This window comes from Carettochelys insculpta, chromosome 3 (assembly GCF_033958435.1).
Source record: "Carettochelys insculpta isolate YL-2023 chromosome 3, ASM3395843v1, whole genome shotgun sequence".
Classification (NCBI taxonomy): Eukaryota; Metazoa; Chordata; order Testudines; family Carettochelyidae; genus Carettochelys; species Carettochelys insculpta.
The window spans coordinates 133,244,956-133,270,980 of record NC_134139.1 but is presented as its reverse complement, the minus strand read 5'-3'; the positions used below and the strand labels follow the sequence as shown (position 1 = coordinate 133,270,980).

The 26,025-nt window shown below is 40.3% G+C and overlaps 1 protein-coding gene across 2 annotated transcripts; it reads right to left on the bottom strand.

Annotated features, from left to right (window-relative positions):
• Positions 1–1,132: 1,132 nt before the first annotated feature.
• CCNC (cyclin C) lies at positions 1,133–25,272 on the bottom strand. Of its 2 annotated transcripts, XM_074990828.1 has the most exons (12): positions 25,143–25,272; positions 23,273–23,379; positions 19,287–19,371; positions 18,977–19,046; positions 16,484–16,535; positions 12,863–12,918; positions 10,359–10,394; positions 7,532–7,623; positions 5,946–6,013; positions 5,459–5,538; positions 3,112–3,230; positions 1,133–2,378 (listed from the first exon to the last, which is right to left on the bottom strand). In XM_074990828.1, exons 1-12 carry the CDS (start codon positions 25,172–25,174, stop codon positions 2,324–2,326), a joined length of 852 nt encoding a protein of 283 aa, XP_074846929.1. In that variant the 5' UTR covers positions 25,175–25,272; the 3' UTR covers positions 1,133–2,323. The 2 variants fall into 2 exon arrangements, with proteins under 2 accessions (XP_074846929.1, XP_074846930.1); XM_074990829.1 differs by lacking the exon at positions 23,273–23,379 and having other exon boundaries at positions 1,137–2,378; positions 25,143–25,199.
• Positions 25,273–26,025: the final 753 nt, after the last annotated feature.

Here is a 26,025-nt window from a genome sequence, read left to right as displayed (position 1 = left end):
AAATGAGGAAGGAGAGAACTAACAAGATTCTTGCTCAGTGGGAAGAGTGGTTGTATGGGGAAAAGTTGGGAACCAATGCAAGTTATTAGAGCACAAGTTCACTGGGCTTTGTACAGTAACTGACCTACATGTGCCCTAAGCTATAGAAATAGTTTCCCTGTAGCACTGGAGTTTTGACTCAAAGCCCTCTTTGGCTACCTCAGCCTCCCTATGTGCATACAATCCCTAAACATGTACTAAGCCAGCCATCCCCTTCCTTTTAAAGGAAAAGGGATGCTGTTGAAAGGTACTTTTCAACAGTAGAACTCTTCCACCTAAGGTTTTGACAGCCTTGATCTGCTAGTGATAAGGGCACACTATAGTTCTTCCTTGCAGGTTTTATTGAGGGTGTTAGGAAGCTTGCTTAATGTAGACTTGCTTTAGAGGGACAGTTTGGTAACTATCTTCAAATGCTTGAATAAATGAAGGGGGGACAGACACTTCAAAAACTTTTAAAGGTGTAGAGGGTGTACTAAACTGTATTAGAAACTAGCTTTTTGTCCCTTTCACTGGAGCAAGGCTTTCAGTTTTACTTTTTATATGTATAATCTATAGATGGGTCCTTTTAGGTCTAAAACCTGTAAACCTGCTTCTGCTGTGGGGCAGATAATACTTTGTTAGTACAGTTACTACTGCTGAGGAAGGACCAAAATACTACGTCTAACACTTTGCTGTTCAGGAATAATCAGTGTTAGGAATTACATATAATTGATTTATTCCTACCCATCATGTCCACATTACATACAGTACACTGTTCAGCTTCCAGGACCACAACCCGCAGTTTCCAAGTGCAGAATGACAAAGGGTCTAACAATAAAAGTAATGTAGGATCAGGCTAAAGTGATTCTCACTGTAAAGTGGGTTATGATAAATCGCATTAAATGTGTTTATAAAGTAGCTAAGTACAAGTAGCCTTAGTGATTGCCTACAAATCCACCTCTAGTTGCACTTCATTGAAGGAGAAGTCCAATAGAGGACTGCTAAAAGGATTAGGTGGTTTTTAAATGGTCAAGTTTTAGAACTAACTAATTACTTCCATTCATCCAGCTTTTGCAGTCACTTATTTTCTATAGGTTTAGACCTCTCATGTGTTACTGTGGTTTGGAGAAAATCATATAGGACAACAAAATTACTGGACTTCAATTTCTATCATTCAACTTTTATTCATGGGCAAATTACCACTTTCAGTTAAGCATTCAATAGTACATAGAGAATCTTGATCTCTAGGGCCAAATCCTGACATGAGATCTGCATGACTAAGGAATGCCAGCTACAGCCCATAGGTTGCAGGAAATTCATTTTGTCCAGTAAGTCAGTAACAAAAGAATCCTATTGCAATAATTAAGATATTCTTAAAGTCACATTTTCAAACAGCCAGGATGAAGCTTGTTCCTTTCAGTAAACATTTACAGAATCTCAAATTCATACCAGTGAAGGCCGACGTAACAGTGCATACCTTTTGTGCCCCCCTACCCCCACAAAAAAAACCTCACACAGTAAGATTAGTTGTTTCTGAACATTTGAGGAGTGCACAGTATCATACTTGCAAATAATTTATAAACTTTAATTCTAAATATTTAAAATGGTGAATTTTTTTTCCCCAAATGTCCACTACATATATTGCACTTCTCTGGTAAGCTGGGCTACTAGGTTTTTTGGAAAAATATCCAAGCTACATATAGTGAGTAAGACAGCATTGTTTGAGTCCAGAAGAGGAATTTCTTTCCCACACTTTTCTTTGAAACTAGCAATATTTTTTAGGGTTTTTTTTTCAGTCTTTGTTTCTGAAAGATTTTAGGCTTTTTTTTATGTTAGTCCTTAGCTATAAAACAATTGGAAAGGTAAATGAAGAGATTTATACACTATCCTCTTTAAATAACAAACAATGATAAAGACAGAGGGTCAGTAATATTGTTACATTTGACACTCTTACTGTACTTTAAATAAATCTCACTTTAATGGCAAATTAATGTTTTTCTTAAAGCAAACAACAGTATTCAACTATTAATACTGAAGTGGATGTGTGAATTTTTTGCAGCTCTGTTCAAAATTGTTGAATTCCTTACATTTGAAAAACTCTTGCTAAAGTACATGTTCCAGTGTTAAAGGGGGTTGATGCAGTTTTAAAGAAAAAGCTTTTGATATGCTTGATAGAAACAAGCCATTTATTCTTCAAGTTCTTTGTCAAAGACATTATTGAAACCTTTGGTCCATTTCATGAACAGTTAAGATCTCAGTATGTCTTGATCAAAAGTGGTCCATAATTACAGTTCTTTGGAATGTCTTAAGACTGGCTGTAGCTGGAGTTCTGACTTCCATTTGGACCCTGTTCTCCTTCACTGTTTGGAAAGAGAAACATATATTTCAGGAAAACAATGCACTAAGTTACAATGCTAGCTTTTAAGAAATGAACTGGTGTTGTGCAATAGAAGATAAAGTACTAAAAGCCTCTTGAAATCAAGAGCAATTTTTTTTTGCCTTTCCCAACTCTACAGTAAAAGCCCCACTGTTCTAATAACTGTCTCTCTAAAACAATTCTACTGGAAAGTATGCAAAATGACAAAGTTGTAGAACCTGATTTTCAAAACTGCATTTGTAAAAAGCTGTGTCTAGCTGCAGATCCAATTTACCTCTGCAGTTAATCTCACATATTTGCATCTTTCTTGTGATTTGCATGTGCAGACTGTCCATTTACAACAGACCCAATCACAGTACCTACAACCGTAAACTTTGCATAAAATTGTACCTGCAGACTTCTGAGCAATCAGGTCTTCCTGATTATGGGGAAACTCTTGTTACTTGAGTTCCTTATGGCTGCTGAACTGAAGATGTCCTCATTACATTTAATTTAATAAAAAACCTAACGTTAAAAGTATTCTATCAACGAGAAGCAACTCTTCTTCATGGTTCCCAAACTAATAGACAGGAATGAGTCTATCACAGATAGAGCTGCACTGTACAGGTATTTACTACACCCCTAAGGAAAAGTTTACTGTGTTTTAAGAGGAAGTTTCTAGTTTAAGGTATTTCACAATATACAGCATGGCATGAGAAAAGAAAAAAACTAAGTACCTGTTTGGAGGTGGTTTCGGTTTAGGCATCTTACTAAGAATAGTAGCCATTTCCTTCCGCTCATCAAAGTTCTTCCACTGTTCATACAGCTTTAGAATGACCCTGATTATTTCCAAAATCTAATCAGAGATGGTTGAGATCAGATACTATGATTATGTTCATCTCTACCCCTATAAATGTGCAGCCACCAACCAAACAAAAGGTGTGACATTTTCTCTATATCAGAGTGACCTTCACATCAGTCTCAACAAGTTCATAATCATAACTGTCCCCACAGACAGCTGAGTGTGGCTCAGTCTATCTCAGGCATCCTAAACCTTTTCCTAAAGGTAAATTACATCATAAGTCAGAGTGGTCAGATATGGTCTAGATTCACTTAGTCCTGTCTCAGCACAAGGAGCTGGACTTGATGTTTAAAGATTCTTCCAGCCCTGTATTTTTATGATACTACAAACAGGAAGTATCACTTCTGCCACTGTGCTGCCCATTCAGAATTACACAAACTACCTTCTTCCCTTCAAAAACTGAATATCCCACTTGTTACATTGAACAATAATATGAGACACATAGTTTTAACTTATTTTAAAGCTATTGTGCAGCAGATAACCAGGACAAGCAATAGCATAAAACCAGCAAGTGGTGGTCCATAGATCACCAGCAACTGGCCTGCACATCAGAGGTGCTCCATGGACAATGGTTTGAAAACCATTTGTCTTAGTGCCCTAAAAGAGGAGGACTGAACAATGCACAACTACGCTGTCCTATGAAGTATAACAGCCTTAGGGCAGTTCTTTTGTTTTGTTGAAGTACTATCCACCAATTTTTGATTTCATTGCCTATTATAATTTCTCTTTTTACTCATACCACTTACTTTTTTGCTTTATGGTCTCAGCTCTGCCTGCACCCTTTTCCTACTAACCTATACAACTTTGACTTTCTAGTGCAGTATTTTTACTAAACAGAGGTTGCATGTGGTGTATGCCTCTCAAACTGGCAATCACTGACTTAAAATGTTTGATATTAAAACAGACACCAAAAAAGAGTTCAGAAAAAGCATTAAGCACCATGGAAGCAATATATAATCTCTGAAATCAGAGTTACAATTAGCTAAAATGTCTGGTGATAGGAACGGATAATTCTTGTTAGTCTCAGTATTGGAAAGTCTCAATACACAAATCTAATCAACTAGTGTTGCCTGTCTCCTTAACTCAATTAAGTGGATTTTTCCCTAAAGGAAAAGAAAAAAATGTACATACTTTATTTAAGTGATTTTATTTTTTCAAAAATGATTATTAAATTAATTTAATTTTTATTTCATATATTAAACAAGGCATTGTTAAACCATTTAATTTTTTTAAAATGGGAATTCTATCAAGTGTATTTTTTTTCTTCATCCCTATAAACTCTTATCATCACTGGTTATGTCCACACTAGAGCAATCTGTCAACAGAAGTTTCTGTCAGAAGATATCTTCTGACAAAACTTGTTGACAGATCGCAGCCGGACTGCCAAGTGGATCACAAGAGTGATCCACTCTGTCAACAGAGAGCATCTGTCTGACTGCTCTCTCAACAGAATGGCCAAGTGGAAGCATGACAGACAGGGTGTCAATAGACGGCCCCCTGGAACGTCCAGATCAGCGTTCTGTTGACAGAGGCATTCTGCCCACGAGATAGAATGCCTCGAGAATTTGGAGACCCCATGGGTTTTGTTGACAAAACTGTAGTGTAGACATAGCCACTATGTTTTAACAAAAAGGGCTAGAGTCAATTTAGTTTCCAGTAACATTTTCTTCTGGTTTTCAGAACTTAAGCATTGATTGAGCTGCGCCAAAACACAGCACTATTCCAAATTTCTCTCTTTTATCTCTTTTCTGTAAGGCTTATTGACAAATACTCCAATTCCAGGTTTGTCTTATTTTCTGGTTCACCTTGGTTCAGATTCAACATTTATTCAGTTATGTAAATTTTGAGGAATGTGCTTAATTTGGTGATTCTCTCTCTTTGCATCTGGCCCACACTGGAGTTTGGCCAGAATGCTTAAGCTAATAACTTTATTGTGAGAAAAATAGGAGAGGCTATTTAATGATCACAAGTAAGTCATGTGTTTTATCTGAAAAATGGTAATTCCAACTTGAGCATTAGCTCAGAGAACAGTAGTATACCCTGAATCATTAAAGTCCTCTTTTTCAAATACATCTCCCCTACAACTCCTGATTAGGTTTAACAGTCCATAGTGTGCTTCACCTAACAAGAGTACAGATTTAAGTGACAGGAATGCAAAATATCAATTTATAATATTAATGACATCTTCTTCTGACAGTGTATATCAAGTAAGAAAAAAATACCTTCTCCATGTCAACAGACAACTCAGCAAACCACTGTCTTGCATCCTTCTGCTGGACAACACAGGCCACATGTAGGCAAGCTGCAAAATAAAGTAAGTGTAGGGATATGTCTACTGAATAAACATTAGTTTGTTTATTGTAAACAGAACAAATATTTGTAAATTGAACAAATTAATTTTCTACTAGTGTCTCTTCCTTTATAACTGGGTGTTTATGCCTCCACCTTTTCCACTGTCCCATTTACAACACTTCCAAGTCATAGTTTAAGGTTTAAGATCAGAATTAAGGTTTCCAGTTTCTTGCAAGATGTTGAAGCCATCAAGCAGCACTGTCAGTAACACCTGAAATGCTGACTGAAGGAGTTGGTGAGGATAAACAGATCTATGTTCTTCAGTATTGTGGATTTGCTAAAAAATGCCAGTTCCTGTAACACCATACCGACTGAAACCATTCAGACATAATGAAGTAATTTGAACTTGTTACCTACCTAGGGCTATCATGAACGGAGGGTACAGTAGACAAAGATCTGTTCTATATGTGTCATTCACTATCCTCCTGTGCAAACAAAATTAGTAAATAAACACCCTGTTGTTCAGCTTTTATTTCCATTTTACTTCATAAGTTATCTTCAGTTTTTAGTTTAAAAGTCAGAAGGATTTTTTTTGTCTTTTTACATTAAGACAATCAGAAATGAAGGTAGGGAAAACCATGAAAATCTAGGTCTATGTACATATATTTCTCCTGAATCTTTGGATTTGTTCCCAGGTGACTATAGTGATGGCTTAATTCTAAACACTCTACTTGGAAGTATATTTTGCTTCCTAATAAAATGTTGCTTTTAAGATACATAAAACTGTCAGCATCAACCAGTTTTACAGCTCTCCCCTGAAGTAGTTTTAGCCCCATTTTATGGGGAAAGAAATGAGGGCAAAAAGAGTAAGCAGCTTGGTCAAAGCTACAGAGGGAGTCCATGTCTGAACTCAAAATTTAGGAGTTGCATGAGCTACAGTTGCAAGAGGCCTGGGCTACGTTTTTATTGCATGTTTTTATTTTTAAAAATAAATCTCTGTTAATCTAAACGGTGGTTTTCAAACTCATATTGCAAGCTCTTGTTGGGGCACCCAAGAAAAATCTTGCAGTGGTGGTCAATGCATTTTATTTAGTATATATAATTTTTCAAACTGTGGGTCATGTGTGCCTAAGTCGGGGGGGCGGGAACGGAGGAAAATCTGGGGAGGCGGGGTGAGTGGCAACACTAAGCACCTTGGGTCAGACCCCACAGCTTGGTTTGTGGAGGGTGCAGCTGACTCACCTCAGTAGGCCACATGATCCACCTCAGCAGGCCACCTAGCCTGTCTGGGTTGAGGAAAAGTGCAACAAGTTGAGTGCTGCCTTTGAGTCACCACTTTTGGTTGTTCCCCGCCCCCAGTCTGGACAGGCTTGGTAGCCTGCTGAGGTGAGTCAGGTGGCAGCGCTCCATCCCCAAGCCCCACCATGCAGGGCTGGTCCAAGATGCCTGGTCTTTCTGCTTGCCTCTCTGAATGTTCCTTCATGCCTCAGTCATGGGGGCACCCTCCTCCAGTCTGAAATCCTCAATGGAGAGCACAAATGTGACATGGCACATTATGACTGCCCCTGCTCTGCCTCCCATCCTCAGTGAGCTCTGCTGTCCCGGATGGGGGTATTTGATAGACTGCATTATTTGGAGAGAGGTATGCATCCTAAGAAGTTTGAAAATCACCAGGCTGAAAGAACAGATCAACTGCATATGAACCCTGACATGTTCTACTGTGACAAGATTTCACAAAAAGCTCTCATATGAGCAGGGAAAAAGCATCTTGATTCAGTGTTTGTCATTTAGCAGTGCAGGCACTGGACTACTAGTTGTGATCTATACGCAAGTTTAAAAACAACAATTATACCATTGTCAACGTCTGGGAAGACACATTTACATGAATAAATTTTTGAAACGTTGTGTTGAGAAATGGCCAAACCAACTAATTATGTGACCATTCCTGAAGAGTTAGGTTTCCTTCTGAAAGGATGCACTAGCATTAACTTTGTCTTCATTACCATGCGAGGGGTAGCAGCATGTCTTCTTGGCCCATATCCTGCACATATTGGAGCAAAGGTCTATAAGGATGATACACTATCAAACAGCAATCCTAGAAACAAGTTTTATAAAAAAAAATCAAATTATAATTATTATAGAAAATGTGTTGTCATTGGTTTGCATTACAAACATTGATTTAAAAAATCAGTGTTTTTTTTTTAACTTCCCCTTTCAGTTTTGTACATTTTAGCACCATGACACCCTCATTCTGGGCTAACAAGGGGACCACTCTCTCAATCAAATACCACTATACACAATGACTGCCAGTATGTCAATGTCCTGCCCTTTGCTCTTCTTCTCCCTAAGAGAAACAAAGTGCCACATCTGCAGCGCACTGAAACCACATTTGCCTACTAACCCATAATTCCCAACTGAAAACACAGAACACTGCCAGAGAACAGTCTGCCAGTAAACAACACCACACATGAGATGCTTACCAAAATAATTGACAATGGTTTAAAATATCTACACAGCTCTGATTTTTCCCCCTTACTTTTAAAGTTGCAGTGCACAAGAAAGAACAGAGACCCCCTGCTTCCCTCCCCACCACAGCCACTTCCTGGTATGCAACACTACAGGGCTGCACCAGTGCATATGAGCTACATACAAAACTGAAATTAAATACTGCCAATGCCGTGTTTCAGGGGAAAATATTGTTACAAAAAGTAACTTTATTTAAAAGTCAGTGCCAAGTGATGTCTGATTATCAAGATCAGAGACTGTTCCCAAGCACAGAAAATGACAGTAATATTCAAAACACCTCTTTATCTTTGTCAACAAAGGCATTGCTATAGGAACTTCGAGCATGATTAAAATAACTTCTATTCTTCCATATTCTCAAAAATTAACTTAAGTTCCATATCCTTATCATGCATTTACAAGCACCCCTCTTTTTGGGACTAGTTGTGTGAGGAGACTCCCTGCGCGGTCTGGACGAGACACTTACTCTTCTTGCCTCTGTTTCTCTTCCTCTGCTCTAAATATTAAGAAAATCCCAACAACCACCCTACCAAATAGACAAGTTAGGTAAATGTTGATGTGATGTTCTGAAGATGTACATACTAACTACATTATTTAGTATTTACATAATTCCAAGCACTGCATGCCTGTAGTGCATGCATTTACTGGATAGAAGCAATGGTGGCATTACAAATATACCTAGTGTACAGATGCACCATTATATATGTAAAAACCCGTGTTAGAACAACATTCAAAAGTTTGCAGCCAACTCCAAAGCATAGGCCCCCCACTGGAGCGCAGGGCTACCGCTGTCCCGTGGTGTGGGGCTGTAGCGTGGGGCTGTAGTGCAGGGCCCCTGCCAAAACGCCGGGCCTGAGTGTGGAGCCAGGACCAGAGCCCCTACTGCACATCCTCCTCCCTTCTGCAGCACGGGGCTGGGCCCAGAGCTGCCACTCCTGAGCCACTGCTGCTACATGTCCCCCGCCACACCCTCCACAGCACAGGACTGGGAACAAAACCCACATCAGAGCCTCCACCACGCATTCCCACCGCATGCCTTTTTCAGTCACTTAAGGTCCGCTTTCTATGCCCCGATTTGTCCAGTGCTCTGTGAAGCTGGGAGAGTACCACATGGCTTTAGAACGAACAAACAAATCTCCGAGAAGCAGCAGGAGAGTTGAGGGAAAGGCACTATAACAGCAACAAGATTGGTCATTTACTGTGTCATCACAAATAGACTGTTCCTTTAACAAGCACTGTTTGTTTGTTTTTTAGAATCATTTCCCAATTTGGCCCCTTGTATGTCTCCTATCCACAAGCAGAGTATTTATCTCAAGGCTACATGCACTGCTATGATGCAACAGGTTCACTGCCAAGCATTCAAAACTCATAATTGTCCTAACAACAAATTTATGTTTGATGACGCCATGCTCCATTTCAACCTGTTAAAGAGTAAGGCTTCCTAGTGCTCAAATGATAAAGCTCTGCAGCTTTATTTATTAATGATGCTGTTGTAGGTAGGACTATTGGTGACTTAAAAAGTATCACCAGCATGCAGGCTGTACACAGAGGTCAAATGGTCAAATTCAGGCACTCTGCCTTGGAAAGATTGCTGACCCCTTCTATAGTTTATAGTACATGACTGCATACTATTTAATCATGACTTTCATGTTCCACAGGATCTTTGACTCATTCAGTAAATAAAAGGGGCAGCATGTGGCCCTATCTTAACAGGATATCACCTAACGCTGGCAAAGAGTACAGAATTATTAATTTCCTTGTGGTATTTTCTAGTGCACAAATGGTTCTACTAACTGAATGCTTCACAAATATTCATGGCTTTATCTTCAGATTGTCACTGAGAATAAGAATGTTCTTGTTCAGTATCTTGGCATGTTGCCAAAGTTTATTTGGAAGGAAAATGACAACTTTCAAAAGTTTCTTTCAGACAAACCTGAAGAGAATTTCATGGTATAAAAGAGACATCTCTATCTTTGACTTGAAGGTCTTCACCCTGCCAAGTTTCAGAGTCCTTTTGCACACAATGGAGATACTCGAGTTTTTCAAAAATGATCACTAGAATACTTTATCTTGCAAAGTAGAATGCAACCTAGAACTAAAGGGAGACACTAGCCTTCCTATATTCACATACAAAATAAAAACACTAGTTAATTGAAAAAAGGAGACAATAAGAACCTCAACAATGAAATTCAGGTTCAAAAAACAAACAGCAGCTCCATACATATTATTTCATATGTGCAGAGTCCAGAATATTCTTGCTAGGTAAAATTAAATTAATGTGGTAGTAAGAGAAAGAAAGACACCTACCATTAATTCTAAAAGATAGAATTCACATTCTAATATCTGCAAAGAATTAAAAAATATAATTAAGCAACAATTTGTTCTTAATAGGAAAGGAAGTAAAGTGTTAATCAGTATCCAGAACAATATTTTTTCTACACACAGTAAACTCATATCCAGCAGCCGTGGGACCAGGAGATTTACAGATATTCAGATATTCTGGATAATAAAGAAATACACCTAACAATGCACAACACTAAAGAAAAACAAGATTAGATATTAAGAAAACAAAAAAGTATGCAGAGTACATTATTTACCAACAACAGTAGTACTGTACACTGTAAACTTATATTGTATTTGCTTTATTTATTTGTACTTACTTTCACTATACTGTACTTACGGAAAAATTTAACTAAAATTTACTTATGTTTTAAGAGTTCCAGAGGATAGAATGCTGGATATGAAAGAGTTTACTGTATATGCATTCCCTTATACTATGAATTACATGAGAAACCCCAGTCATTCCGTAGTACTTGCACCAATTCCAAAATTTCTTTTACGAAAACACTACAAACTTATAAAACAATATTTCAATAGAAAGTATCTTTAGCACTAGTCAATTGTCTCATCATTTTACTATCCACTCCATTTCTAGGGACAGTTTCTTTTCTCTATCTGCTGTGTACATAAATACAGTAAGGTCTCAACATTTGCAAGGGTTCCATGTTGAGAACCCTCGTGAAAGTTGAATTTTGCAAATATGGTAGCCCCCCGGCTGCCAGTGCTCCCCAGATGGGGCCCTGGGGGAAGCAGCAGCTGCTGACACTCCCTGCCCTGGAGTCCGCAGGAAGCGGTGGCTGCTGGCACTCCTGTCTGGGGCACCAGGGGAAACAGTGGCTGCTGGTGCTCCTGCCTGGGGCCTTGGGGGAAGCGGAAGCCACTGATGCTCCCCCTGCCCTGGAGAAGGGGTGGCTGCCAGTGCTCCTGCCCGGAGACCCAGGGGAAGCGGCAGCTGCTGACACTTTCCACCCCAAAGCCCCAGGGCAATCAGATGCTGTTGCTTCCTGGGACCCCGGGGAAGCAGCCATGTGAAGCTGCTTGCGAATAACTGAATTTGCAAACCTTAGTTCACAAATGTTGAGACCCTACTGTCTCAAAGACTGAAATGAAATTGAAAAGATGTGTGTCATATTGACAAAGATGCACAGGAGTATTAAAATGTTACTAAAATATTCTGTCATATTATTTTCATCAAGAATCTTGGATTCAGGACTCAAGATGACGGTTTGGCAACACATAAGCACTAGACTGCATTTGTTCTGTTAAAGCAAGCAATATCTTCCTGTAGATTAATAAAGGCTATGAACTATAGCAATGGTCCTAAGTGAAGTACACTAACCTAGATGATATTTAACACATTTATGTGGTGAATAGGAATATCAGTTACCAACTTCCAATCACATATTGTTGACAACTCAGCATTGCCCCATGTATCCAGATCAAGATCTGAAGAAAAGCTAACATACAACATTGGGCTGGCTAGCTCTGCTGGAGAGCAGTAAAAAGGAAAATGAAAAATTATATTGAAATTAGAATTTAGTAGCATTCTTTTACATATCACAGTTACCAACAGTGTAAAGAGGCTTGCTTTATCTCTGGGAATAATATGGGAAAAAATTAAAAGTAAGCACATACGGAAAACAATATATTCCTTTAATAAAAGCTGCACCAATCTGTTCACATTGTAAGCCTGCATTACCAAAGATCTTGGCTTCAAAACACTGTGAAATTTCTTAACTCATATTTAGAGTTATAAAAATTAGGACAGATTTTTATTACAGATTAAATATTGGGGACAAAAATAAAAAAGACACTTTACATGAGTCAACTGTTCCCATGTGTAGGACTGATTAGTATCCTAAGAACTAGCATTATTTTCATCCACCCAGTAGCAGTGTGCTTGGTAACCAACAATAATGTAAGATATCAAACTAAGTTTTTCTATCACTGCTGTATAATTACTGCTATTTTATTTGGTCCTGCTTTATTTCTCTACTCCCTTGATAATATTTCTGTCTACGAATTTAAGGAAAGTAAGTCTTTCATAATGAAACTGCAAACATGGATGTGGTTAACAAAAGAAAGTTTTCCTACAATCAATCCAAGGTTAGCAGCGAACATCTTGAAATAACAGTGGAACTGTATTACTTAGAAATTATTTAGCAAGAATAGGACGTTCATGTGGAAGAGCTAAAAAATTGTTCTAAAGGAATGCCAGGTTCAATTTTTGGTCATTTGTGCCCCAAATTGAGTCTAATTGCCTCTTGATACAAATAGTACAATGAATGTTTTATAAATATAACATAGTCACAAAGGTGTTGACGTATGAATTAAATAAAAAGGAACTAAATATTTAGGCAGAGATGACATGGTGTAGGTCAGGTCACTAAATTACTGATACCAAGCTGTTCCCCCTGAAAGAAACATACAGTTAATTCCTGCTCACACATGCTTGTCTATATCATACTTACATGATTCATCCGATAAGGAAACTCCTTCGGAAAGGCATAAGAAAATCTAGTTTTCACTGAAGTAAAAAAAAAAAAAAAAAGATCAATATTATAAAATATATAAAACTGTCACAATTAAATCCATATTTTACTTTACTTATTCCTATTATTTAAAGAACTGCAAGCTCTCTTATTTGGTCACTAACAATCTACTGCTATGCACAAAGAAGAATCCTACTTGGAAGAGGAAAATTAACCTAATTGTATAACTCTGTTTCCCAAATGGGGCTCCACGGAACTCCAGGGTTTCGCAAAGTGAAAATAAGGTTTCAACACGAAAATTCCTCTGCAGCTCCCTGATCTGCTGCTGCTGCTGCTGAAAAAGTAGAACTAAATTTAATTATTTGAATCGCTGGCAGGAGGGATCCAGCCATTGAATCTAATTTAAGTTTATTTCCATTATTTCAGCAGTGGCAGGGCAGTGAACTGCAGAGAGCCCCTCACTTGCTTGGCTACCCAGTGGTCTCACCCTTCCAGTGGGGATGGCTTGGCTCACCCCTGCCAGAGGAACATCTCCACATCAGCCTTCCTTCCTCTGGGTGCATGTGGCTGCCTGGCGTAGGATCGCCAACCAGCGCCATGGATGGATTAGTTCTGGGAGCTGGTTTGGGGCTGAGGCAGGTTAATCCTGAAAATGGGGGGGAAGTGGTTGGGGGATGGAGGGTAAAGCTTGGAGATGGAGGAGTAAATTTGAGGGCTGAGGCAGGTAAAGCCTGAATATGGGAGGGTGGGTTTGGGGACCTGGGAATAAGGTTCTGCAAAATTCTTCCGTGTTTAAAAGGGTTCTGTGGCCAAATAAAATTGGGAAACACTGGCATAACTCAACTGTTTAATTCCTGAAAGGTGAAATATTATTTGAATAAAGACTGCCAGTTCTGTCAGATCAGCCATATTTTAGAAGATATCCTTCTTACCACCCTGGACAACATTTTTGATCAGACAGCACTCCCTGTACTACTGAGAGACAGTACTGTAGGGTCTGATTCTGCTGACATCTCTATACCTTTGACAACAATAGGAAGAGAATCTAGCCCTCTGAACAACTAATGACTGAAACTGAAGTACCTACACACATATGGACATTCCATGTGCTATGATATGAATTTTGTCTGCTGGATCATGCCATTAGATGGAAATTTTAGTTATTTCAAATTAAAAGAATTTTTTGAGTTGGTCAATAGATTAAAATCAATAACAAACTGCTTAATGGTTATGTGAACTATTTATGCAGAAAACTACAGCCACTTAATTTTATACCCAAACCAAAGAATGCAAAGAAGCCAAAAACTAATGTTAACAATATAATTCTGCAATAATTTTAAAAACAGAACCCTATGTATATCTCTGCCTCAAAGAAAAATGGCATTAGAAACAAAGGAGAAATATAATATGACCAAGCCAAGTTATAGTAACAGACCCAAACGTGTAGGTCAGTTATACAGCTCTGTATCAAACAGAAAAAGGACTACCATTCACCAATCAGTGGATGGTCCTTTCATCATGGCTCTTTAATTGATTCGGAAGTTGAGGGGGAAAAAAAAGAAGCTTTCCTCACCACACTTTTTCAGGCAAGAAGGGGTAAAAGAATTTTAATTTTTGGGAAGAGCCGTGGAAAAAAGATCAGATTTGCAAAGAATGCTGGAAACCGCTCCCTGTTGAGGTGAAACCAATTTAAGGTGTCTTTTCCCCCAGGGGAAGTGTACACTGCCTCCTCAGTGCTTCTAGCCACTGTGCAAGATGCAAAAGGACAAAACTGCTTCAACTAACTTGCAGGTCTTCACTTTTGCTAGTTTTCTTTTGTGAATCTACTATTTCTTCTACCCCACCCTCCTCTCTAAAAATCTTCAACCAACCAGCTGAACCTGTGCTGCTGAGAAAGCTCCGCTAACAGAGGCACAGGAAGAAGACAAAAGTGAGGCTGAAGGAAAATTCACCTGTGCTTTGTCCTCACACTCAGACAATGCGTGCTTTCGAGTGCAGTGGAGTATTCTACTTTTAAAGCACCATGGTGGACTTTTCTGTACAGGATTTTGATGCAGGCAGAATTTCTAAAACAGCAAGATTTCTGCAAACTAACATGAAATTTAGATTTCTACATCTCTATCAAATATATGTCTGCCTTCCTCACTGATGCACAAAGCTACCACATGCAAAATGGCAAACTTGCTGCTAACTGCAGTATTGATGTTTTTTTAGTTTTCCACATAAATATTTAACATAAATCAGTCTTTAGAAGCTCATATCACACACAACCTTAATCTTATTTCCAAATGTCAAAATATTGTATTCTATAGACTTTAAAGTTTCTAATCTAAAAAAAAATTTTTTTTTAAAACTAAAACAGTATCACAGATGTTGCTCTAGCTCAGTAATGACTCCTCCTCACCAAACAATTTGGGTTGCATAGGGTGAGACTGAAGAAGTATTTCACTCCCAGCTGATTAAACTGTCCTAATTGAATGACATACAGTAGACCCCGCAACTTACGCTGGGTTTGCATTCTTGCAACTTCTGTGTAAGTCAAATTTCCATGCAAAGTGAGGGATCCAAGAAACTAACGAAGGCGCCAGCCCTGGTCAGTTTCCTGGCTTCAGAGAGCAGAAGGGAGCCAGGGACCAGGTGGCAGCCTGGCACTCAGCTCCCCTTCACTGGCAGGGGCCAGGACACGGACCAGTACATCCACCAGCTAAGAGAAGCCGGGGAGAAGCTGCAGTGGCACAGCTGTCTGTCCACCCACCTTCCCGCAGCTGGGAGAAACTGTGCCAGATAGACAGCTGTGGCACAGCTACTCCCAGCTGGGGGAAGCCAGGAAGAAGACTCAGCAGCCACAGCTCTCTCTCTCTCCCCAGCTTTACTCAGCTGTGAGAAGCCGTGCTAGGCAGACAGCTGTGGCGCAGCTTCTCCCATATGGGGGAAACCAGGGAGAAACTACATCGCAGCGGCTGTCCACTCCGCTTCCTCCAACTGGGGGAGCCAGGCGGGCAGACAGCTGCTGAGTGGCTTTGAGTTGTACTTAGCTTGTGTAAATGCAAGTTAAGCACAACTTGAAGTCGTGAATTTCAGGGGTTTACTGTACTGCATATACAACTGCAAATGCGATGAATCGCCAGTTCTCTCAAGTGCTGGGTGGGATTTTGTACGCACTGACCTACATTTTAAAAAGCAGAGTAATGAGACATTTTCAGCTGATAGTAGCTGGACCTTCTAGAATGAATCATGATAAAAAAGACAAATAAAGCCCACCATTTCTCAGTTACAACTCTACAGCTGATTTTCAGTGTTTCTTTATTAGGATAGTCATCATGGCACATTACTTTACCTGTGACTTGACTCACATGTTCCTACCAGAACAAATACCAGTGTAGAATGGTACACAGGTAAGACCTCTTCTTCCATATACACACTTAAAAACACATGTCTTTTCCCATAAAATCACAGATGCTATATATGAGTTGCTCTTATGGAGCAAAGTTAAAACTCCCTTGTGATTTACAAGAAAATATTTCTTTACAAGGTGAACATTTCCTCTCCCCTAAAAATGACTACTTAACATAGTATAACAAATACATCATTTACACTTACATACAGAAGTAGCAGCAGATATCAACCTTGTGTTTGAGACCACACCAAATTCCTGAGCAAAGAGCAGTGAATGAGGTGTCCAAGTTAGTACTGAATTACCAGAAGTTTATCAGTTTAAAAACATTGAGTCATCTTGCTAGCCCTTTTTTTTTTAACATTGTATTTTAACTAAATATTTTCTTTCCTATTAACTTTCTCACTCTGATTGGAAGGTGTAATTATTTAAGTAAAGCTACATCAAGATAGAGGTCTCTTTTCATATAGTAATTGTTTCAATGTTCTCATTAAAAAGGAATAGTAACAAATACTTAATACTGAAAAACATCAGCTTCACAATTCCAAATGTATTTATAGTATTCATAGGCTATGTCTAGACTGCAGCCTTCTGTCAACGAAACTTCTGTCAACAGAAAGCACATCCACACTGCAGATCTCTTGGAAGAGGTCTGCCACTTTGAGAGCGTTTTGTCAACATTCCTGTAAACCATGTGCCACGAGGTAGAAGGGATGTCTTGACAGAGGGGGGTTTTCTGACATTGGCCCCGTGTGGACGGGCCAAATGTCAGAAAAGCCTCTCGACAGAACTGTCAGCAAAAGATATGCAAATTGTGCAACGCAATTTTCATATGTATTTGCCGACAGTTCCCCGCAGTCTGGACGTAGCCATACAGAACAGGCAGTCATATTGGAAGCTCCAACATCCTACTACCAATACATCTCAACTTTACTTGAGAGGAAAACTTGTTTTAGAAAGCCACTCCTAATTTTGCCACGGTAGCTCAATCTCCATGCATTACTGTTGGCAACGTTAAATAGAGACTATAAGACATTATTTACATCAGGTAATTTTACAGACAAATTCCCACCAGTGCTAACAGCAGTTCATCTGCCCTGTAAACACCAGTGGGAGCCCTACTACAGACAAGACTTTGGTGGCATCCAATGTTTTCTATAATGTATAAACTAAAACTATGCATCTATTCTTTCTATCTGCATTTTCAGCAGATAATATTAACATTGATAAAAAGAAATTGCGTGCGCACACACACACACACACACGATGCTGCCAGAACTTCATCTATACAAAGATTTCCACTCGTGCTAGCAATGGATCATCTGAACCAGTTGTAACATCAGATTTTGCACGTGTAAAATTTCCTGGTATGGACTCAGTCCAAGTTTGCAAGTTGAAGGTACTTGTTTCTGGAGATATAGACAACTATCAAAGATTGCCTTTTATTTCCACAAATGATTATGAACAGCCTGCAGATAAGATATCCAAACATTGTTAACCCTGGAGCTTCATCTGGAAAGCTTAAAGGTTGAACCTCTCTAATCCATAATTCTCTCATCTGTCAATATCTGTAATCTGGATTGATTTTGGTTACCCAGACAACCATTTATCATGGCAATGGCCAACTTTCCAGTGGACCAGTAACGTTTGTTTACAGCCACCAATCCTGACTCTGAGGCTGTGGCCACACGGCCAAAATTTCAAAATGGCCATTCAAATGGCCAAATCGGAGGATACTAATGAGGCGCTGAAATGAATAAGGGGAAAAAGCTGAGAGAAATAAGAGGATTTCGAAACGTGCAGGGTCTTTCTGTAAAGGACCTGTTGTACTGAGCCATGCACGATTGAAACGCGGCACTTTCGAAGTGCTGTGGCTGGCAGCATGCTAATGAGACACTGAATATTCATTTCAGCGTCTCATTAGTATCCTCTGATTTAGCCATTAGCATGGCCATTTCGAAATTCTGGTCAAGTGTGGCCACAGCCTCAGTATTCCATGCTGTATTTTACTCCTAAAGGGCTTCTAAGAATGCAGAAAGTGTTGGTGATGTTCTAGACAATAATGACCTCCTATGGTCCAGAAAAATCTCTTGTTTGGCACCAGTCAGGTCCTGAGGGTGCTGGATAAGAGAAGTTCAACCTTAGTACCTCCTTACCAATATCCTTTACCATCCAACTACTATTTTTCACAATAAAAGGTCTGAGCTACAGCATTTGCTATTGAAATTGAAAAAGAAAATGTGGTAAATTCTGATGATCCCTTCTCACATGCACTGAAAAACACAACAGAATTTCAGTTACACTTGAAAAATGGAGTGAACATTTAACCAGTTTCTATACATAAAAGACAAAACTGTATGACATAAAATTGGAGATTTTACAGAGCAGCACAATTTAAGATATATATAAATAGCTACATTAAAATGCCACCTAAACACACTCAAATTTTTTAAAACCCTTTAGGGTTCAGAAAATAGGCCAATAACTCAGGCAATAATGTGAAAAATTAAGTACCATTTAATAGCAACTGTCATTGGGCCTTTTCCCTCTGCTGCTAAAGCGATATGGAAGTTTGTGGAAAAATAGAGGTTTGAACCCCCAAATCATGGACGAACAAAAAAATACCTTAAGAACCCTAAATATTTCATCTCTCTTATATATCATATACTTTTACATTAGAAAATTATAATACTTCATACCTCTACTTTGGATGCCAGAAACACACACGTAGGAGCCATTAATACTGGATCTATACTTTTTAGGGAATATCTGAAATGTTATAACAAAATTATATGTTGTTTTACACATGTAGAAATATTAATCTATCAAGAGCACCACACTTCCTTTGGAAACTTTAAAAAATGTTTAAGTTAAACTTTCATGTCAATAATGTTTTCATCATTCACAAATAAAAACAGTATGTTTATTTTGTTATTGCATTTTTAAAAGGCTATCAAAATCTACCTAACACATGCTTTATTCTTGTAACAGCAAAGTAAACAGTCCTACCTGGCATAGAATCTCTTGAAGTAGACTGTAGCAGTGGCAATAACTTGTTGTCTTAATTTAAGATGTTCACCTAAAGCCTGGATGACTTGAAAAAAAAAAAAAAAGAACAAAATATTTAAGTTGCATTTTTAATCAGGTTTGATACCATTTATTGGCCCATGGGAGAAACTGGATTCAAAAGATTCTGAAGTGTGGTCAGACAGCCCTTATTTTCAATTCAGAGGTTCAGCACCATGGAGCCTGTATTTCAGCAGGCCATTCTGATAACAGGGGATGCATGCTGCAGCCTGAGATATGTATGGATTGGGCCTTTTCTTAAGATGAGGGTGACAATTTGCTCTACTTATGTACACATTATGCATGTCCCGTGGGAAGGCAACCACATATTACCCAGTCTTCTACTAGGCAAAAAAGCTGAGTGTCCCATTTTACAGACTAAAAACAAATGTTTTAAATTAAAATCCATGACTTTTGAATACATTGCAAATTGAATTAACATGGTCACTGGGTTTGGCAGAGGCAGCAGGTGTTGGAAAAGTGACATGTTTAATCTAGGGAAAGGGGGTGGGAGACCAGAGGAAGCAGTCAGCTGCTCCATCACAAGTGTTCTCTGCCAGTTGGCCAAGAAGCAGCCCTGGTGTCAGCTGCACAAGTAGCTTATTTGGCCTCCCAAGCACAGAAAAGGTGCCAGGCACATTAGATGCCTATGTCTGGGACACAAAGCAGAGGAGGGACTAGTGAATAATGAAATGAAACATTACATTTTGTTACATGCTATTTTTCTCACATTTCCCTCTCTGATTAATTCAAGCATAGCAATTCCATATCAGTATCATGCCTTTTATATAGATTTCAAGTTATATCATTTATTTAAACATGATATATTTTTTAAAATGCATAGCAAAAAACAAATAGTTGCATTAGATGGGGAAAACAAGTAGTTTAATTTATTAAACATTGCCAGATTCTTACACTGTCTTAGAAGCGCGTTAGCACCTGTAATTGTCTAGTTTGCTCACGCACAGTTATCAACTGTCTCCCACAGACAACAGAAGCTCTCTCCCCACATTCAAAAACAGACACACCTCCCAACTGAGAAAGTAAAGGTTTTGGTGGCCTGGCTCATCAGAGGTGGGATGAACCTAAGCGAAACTCAATCTTAAGAGCCTATTCCTTGGCCACACAGACTTTCGGGGTGTGGGGGGGAGAATGTGTCACATATTAATATTACCGGAAGCAAACTAAGTCCATATCTCTGACCTCCTTGTCCATATCTCTGACCTCCTTTACCAAGTCAAACAGAAAGCACACACAATGCACAGCTAAGGGTAGACTGCCAATGGCAGCAAGGCTCATAAACAACAATGCTGTCAAGGAAGGGGCCAAGCTGCAACATGAACTGTCTCTGCACAAATGCCTCAATATCCACAAGCTTCCCAATGAATCTTAGAGGACATATGCACAATTACAGTATTGATTCCCCTGATCTGACCACTGGCTGCTGTCCTCACACTGGGAATGAGGCATCAAAAAAATCCATGCAGTAAACCACACAGAACTTTCTAAATTAATTTTTCCCTCTGACAGCATTTTTCTTCAGGAGGGAGTGGTTAGACCATACTGGAACCAGAGAAATCCAGTGAGATTTAGAAAAGGAAAAAAAGTTAACTAGCAAGTTCCCAAAAAGACCTTATAAAATGGAAGCTTTCAAATGAAGTCTTTTATAGAAATTTTTGTTCACCCCCATACTTCACAAAAAATCTACTACAAACGAGTATTTTCAAAACCATTTCAACTACCTGATTTTAAAATTAAAGTATTTCTGTTTAAAGTTCAAATATGCTTCTTAACAGCTTGTAACCCAAACATTACAGCCTTTGTGCTAAGAATGAAAACCCAAAAAGGAAACTAAACTACTTGAAGGGGACCGTAAACTCTAGTGAAAATCCACAATCCTATATATCAGATTGGTCACAAACATTCTTCTTTGGACAATGCTAGGAACTGACTTAGGAAGTAGGTAAGAAACAAGTAACACTGACATTCGTTTAATCAGCTGGTAATTGTCACCAGACAGTGAAACTGACAAGTATGCTGTTTTCTTTGTCCAAAAGGCATGAAGTTCTAAAAGCAACACAAGTGGAAAAAGTTAGATTTTTAACATAGTTTAGTTTTCATACGTCTAAAGTAATCTGAGTAACACAGTTAATTATGTTTTTCCTTATTTATCAGTGTCCTTTTAAATCTCATTGCATTACAAAAATCAGAATATTATTTTACTTTGTCATCATGGAGCTTTAGGATACTTAATCCTTTGGATAAACACGAGTTAGGGTTATTTTGTACTATATAAGTGTAAATAGAGCCCAATTATTTATGAAGAGATTTTGCAAAGTATTTTAAACTTGGTAATTGTATATAAGAATAGCTATGCCAAAAAGAAATCCACCTCCTCATAGAAGTGGAGGATGGCAAATCCAGAATTATAGTCCTAACACAAATTCTGTAAGTGGCCTTAATAAAGTCACTACGTCTCTGACAAAGTTTCTCCTCCCAGACAACTGAGAAAACATTACATTACTTATATTACAGGATGGTTGAGGGAGAGTATGTAAATAGCATTTTGCATAAAGTGCTAATTTAAGAATCTCTTCTAGCTTCGTCTTGCAAGACACTTAGATATCTTTATGCCACAAAACACTTAAGCCAAGATTTTTAAAGCTATTTAAGTGTTTCTGTGCTCAGCTTTGCAATACCTGATTTAAGAGCTGAATATTATTTTCAGAATGACTTAGGGTATGTTAAGACTGAGAAAACAAACCAAGCAACCAAGCTTGCATGAGCAAGTCTCAGACCTCAGGTCAACTGACTCAGTGACGGGGTGGATCTCATCACCTGGGGTCCAACATTACTACTGTCAGCCCCAAAACACAAGCCCAAAATCAGTTGTCTCAGGTCTGAGTTTCCTTGCTATCATGTTTGTGGTGGTGTTTTTTTTACTGCAGCATGCATGTATCCTAAACCACTTCTAACAAAGACTTAGGCACTGTAATGTTGACTACAGGAACACCTACATTACTTAGACTATTACAGGTACCTCATTGTTCCCAGGGGCCTAGTCACGTACTTAACCAGGGCCAGAATAGTTAGCATCTTGCAAGAACAAGTTCTAAATAACTCCACTTTCTAAGCTTTAAGTCTCTACAGTAAACCCCTGAGTTACGCGGGGGCTGCGTTCCTGCAATCCCTGCCTAACTTGAATTTTTGTGCAAGTTGAGGGGAGCTGGGAACCAGGCTTGCAGAAGCTGGTCAGTTTCCTGGCTCCCAGTGTGGCGGGAAGCTGGGAACCAGGGGGCATCCTGGCTTCAGTCTCCCCTCAACTTGCGGGACCTGGGAAACTGACCAGCTCATGGCTGGTCAGTTTCCTAGTCCCGCCAGTGCAGGGGAACCAGGAACCATGCTGCTGCTTGGTTCCCAGCTCGCTGCCACTCGTGGGACCCAGCAAACTGACCAGCTCATGGCTGGTCAGCTTCCCAGTTCCCACAAGCAGGGAGCGGGGAACCAGGCTAAGAGCCTTCTCCCTTCCTTCCCCCAGTCCCCTGGCCAGGGACCCTGTGGCTAGCTCTGCTCCAGCCACAGGATTTCCCTGCCCCCGGCTGGGGACCCTGCAGCTGGCTCTACTCCAGCCACGGGGCTGCATGGTCTCCCTGCCCCCTGCGCATGAACATGAGATATGCACATTCAACATAACATAACTGAGAAATACACATACAGCTAGTTTATCTATAAAACCCCTCGGACAATTAAGAATACACTTAATCTGAATAATAATGAAATGAGTATTAATGTTATATGTTAAATATGCTGACAGAATGTATATAGAATGTTAAATGAGAGGCTGATTTTCTAAGCCACTTAAACATGAATTTAGACATGGTAAATGCGGTATGGGTTAAACAGCTGAACTAAAAAGAAAAGCATTTTACCATTAGTAAAGAAAATCTGCAATTTCCAATATTCTTCTTCTGTCAGAAATTTCAAGTCCTTTTGGCGTTCCTTCAACAGATCTTGTTTATCCAAAATCCATTGTAAACTGGGGAGGAAAAGCAATTTTAAAAGTATACACAAACATTAGCTTGTGTCTCCAGCTCAACTAGATTGCCCCCCAAATGTAATCTGCAATCAGGTTGACAGCATCCCTATACCCAAGTCTTCCAGTGGCAGAGGTATACTTGTGAAATGATTACTCATTAAGGTCATTAAAGTCAGGCTTTGGGGAAAATACAAAAAGTAAGACCACTTCTTTGAATTTTGTTGCTGAAAATGTTTATAAAACTGATAAATGGTCAGTTATTCGTTTGTTGTCTTCTGTATTTTTATCAAATAAACCTTTTTAAAATACTGTATACTCAGAGCTGGACTGATCTTCATTCATCATTTTATACAATAATGAAATATGGTAATAGTTCATTCTTGGCTACCTTACATATTTAGTTCAAGGAGGGTCCAGAGAAGAGCAACCGAATGATTAACAGTCTCGAAAACAGGGTCTGTGAAGGAAAACTGAAAGAACTGGGTTTGTTTACTTCAGCAATGAGAAGACTGAGAAGGGACTTGATAGCACCTTTCAAGTACCTAAAAGGGTGTTACAAGAAGGAGGCAGAAAAACTGTTCTCCTTAACCTCTGATAGGACAAGAAACAATGGGTTTAAATTGCAGTACAGTGGACCCCCAAGATACGTGCATTTGAGTTGCATGTATCTCAGGTTAACATGACTCAGTGGCATGGAGCTGGTGGTGCCTGCCACCAGCTTCCTGCGGGCTGGGGAAGTGGGGAAACTGACCAACTCTACTGCACTGGTCAGTTTCCCTGCTCCTGTCCAGGTGCCAGCTGACTCAGCTGCCACCACTGACAGAAAAGGTTTCCCTGCATAAGTCAGGGGTCAACTGTGTCTAAATACTTCTTCAGCTTGTCCAGGCCTAAGTTCTGCAGGCTCATCTTACATATAAATACGGAAAGTTCACCTATGTATACTTGGAGTCGGATGGAAAGTTAGAAATGTATTGATAAATAATTCGTGTGTACACAAGCATCCCTAATAATTATTATCAGGGTAGCCAAGTGAGTAAGGAACAAAATAGAAGAGAAAGGAAACAGCTAAACTGCAGCTGTCATGAAAATTGCTACTAAGCCAGAGAAACTTGTAATTTCCCTAAGAGCCCTATTTTACATGGTCACGTCCCTGTTTTTGCGAAAGGACGCTCTCCTCCCATTACCCTATTCTTTCTTCTGTCACAAGTTTTGATGTCATGCTCCAAATTTCCTTCTCAACTGCTTGGAAATTTTATTTTGTTTTGTCCATTTAATACTGCCCGCCCCAAAGAGAAAAGGAGTCAGTCTTCCAGAGCACATCCCCTGGCCCACAAGTGGGATGTGTCAAAACCCGGGGGAGAGAGGGCACTGGTATTTTCATTATTATTCATAAATCACTTGTGATTGTTCAAAGTGGTGACCGCACTCACCCGTCCCGCACGTACAGCTTTCTACATAAGTTCAACAACTTTTCTAGGGTCTTCACTTAAATCAAACACAATAGGGAAAAGGGGCTGGGGCCGGGGGTAATTCGCAGCAACCTGGAGCGCAGGAGCAGAACCCCGGGGTAAAGCGCGTCTGGGGGGTGGGGTGTGTGTGAAAGCCCAGGTCACACGGCTGCGGTCTCCGCACCCCTAGCCCAACCCCACCCCGCCCAGAAGCCACAGGGCCAGCCGCGCACAGCTCACCCGGGCCCCGGCTCCTGCCAGACCCGGTGCCACAGGGCGGCCCCTCCCCAGGAGCCCCGCGCCGCAGCCACTCACTAGTGCGAGCTCTGCCAGAAGTTCCCGGCCATAAAGAGGCGTCCGGAGCCGGCTGCTCCGCGCGGCGCTACGGAGGACCCCGGCGGCAGGAGCAGGAAGGAGGCGGCGGGAGCCCGGTGGTGTCCTGGCTCCGCCGACCGGCGGCGCACACTGCCGAGCGCGCCAGTTCCCGCGCAGGCGGGTTCCGCCTGGAAACCTCCCCGCCTCCACCGGGTGGGGGCAGCGTCTGGGTCAGGCCGGGCCGGGTCGGCGGCGACAGCGGCGAGCAGCAGAAATGCTGTGGGGCGCTGTAGGCTGGGGCCGCGCCTGGCTCGTTCCCTCCGTGCCGCGCTTGGTGTGCCCGCACTGGGTTCCTGAGTGCCCCCCTGGGCTGAGGCGGGGATTCTCAGGCGGCGCTGGGCAGAGCTCGTCCAGAGGCACGTGCACTAAGCGCTTTTCGCCAATAAAAAGAATTGGACTTACTGGATGTTCCTCGATTTGATTTATCCTTTTTGCGTAGTCATAAGGACCTGCCACGGCAAGTGTATTGCCTCTAGGTAACTTCTTCTAACCAACCAGTTCCAAATAAGTTGTTTAAGCAAATGTGTTGCAATGGCAGAAAAAAACCTGTGTGTCTGAAAATTGTAGGTCCTGGCAGTACTCTTTTTGTTTGCCATCTGAATGGAAGGGTAGGCTGGGAAAGGACCTCAGAGGTCATCCCTAAAGCCCTGCTTGGGTACAAAATTTGTACCTGCATCTGCAAAAATGAGCCACAAAGAAGCCCCCTGATGGGTGCAGGCATGAGGGGCAAATGCACAGGGCCCTGGCGTTGCATAGGGGCCCGGAGTTTCCGGACACCACTTCTGCCTCGAATAGGTACCAGTAGCAGCATCCCGGTGCTCTG

Bases quoted from the DNA above. Each gene is read 5' to 3' on its own strand.
- CCNC (XM_074990828.1), bottom strand. From the start codon at position 25,174: ATGGCCGGGAACTTCTGGCAGAGCTCGCACTA. The intron at 23,380-25,142 runs GTGAGTGGCTGC...TTTCCTCCCCAG, and splicing joins TTCTGGCAGAGCTCGCACTA to TTTACAATGGATTTTGGATA. The intron at 16,536-18,976 runs GTATGAAGTATT...CTCTTTGCTCAG, and splicing joins TTCTGGCATCCAAAGTAGAG to GAATTTGGTGTGGTCTCAAA.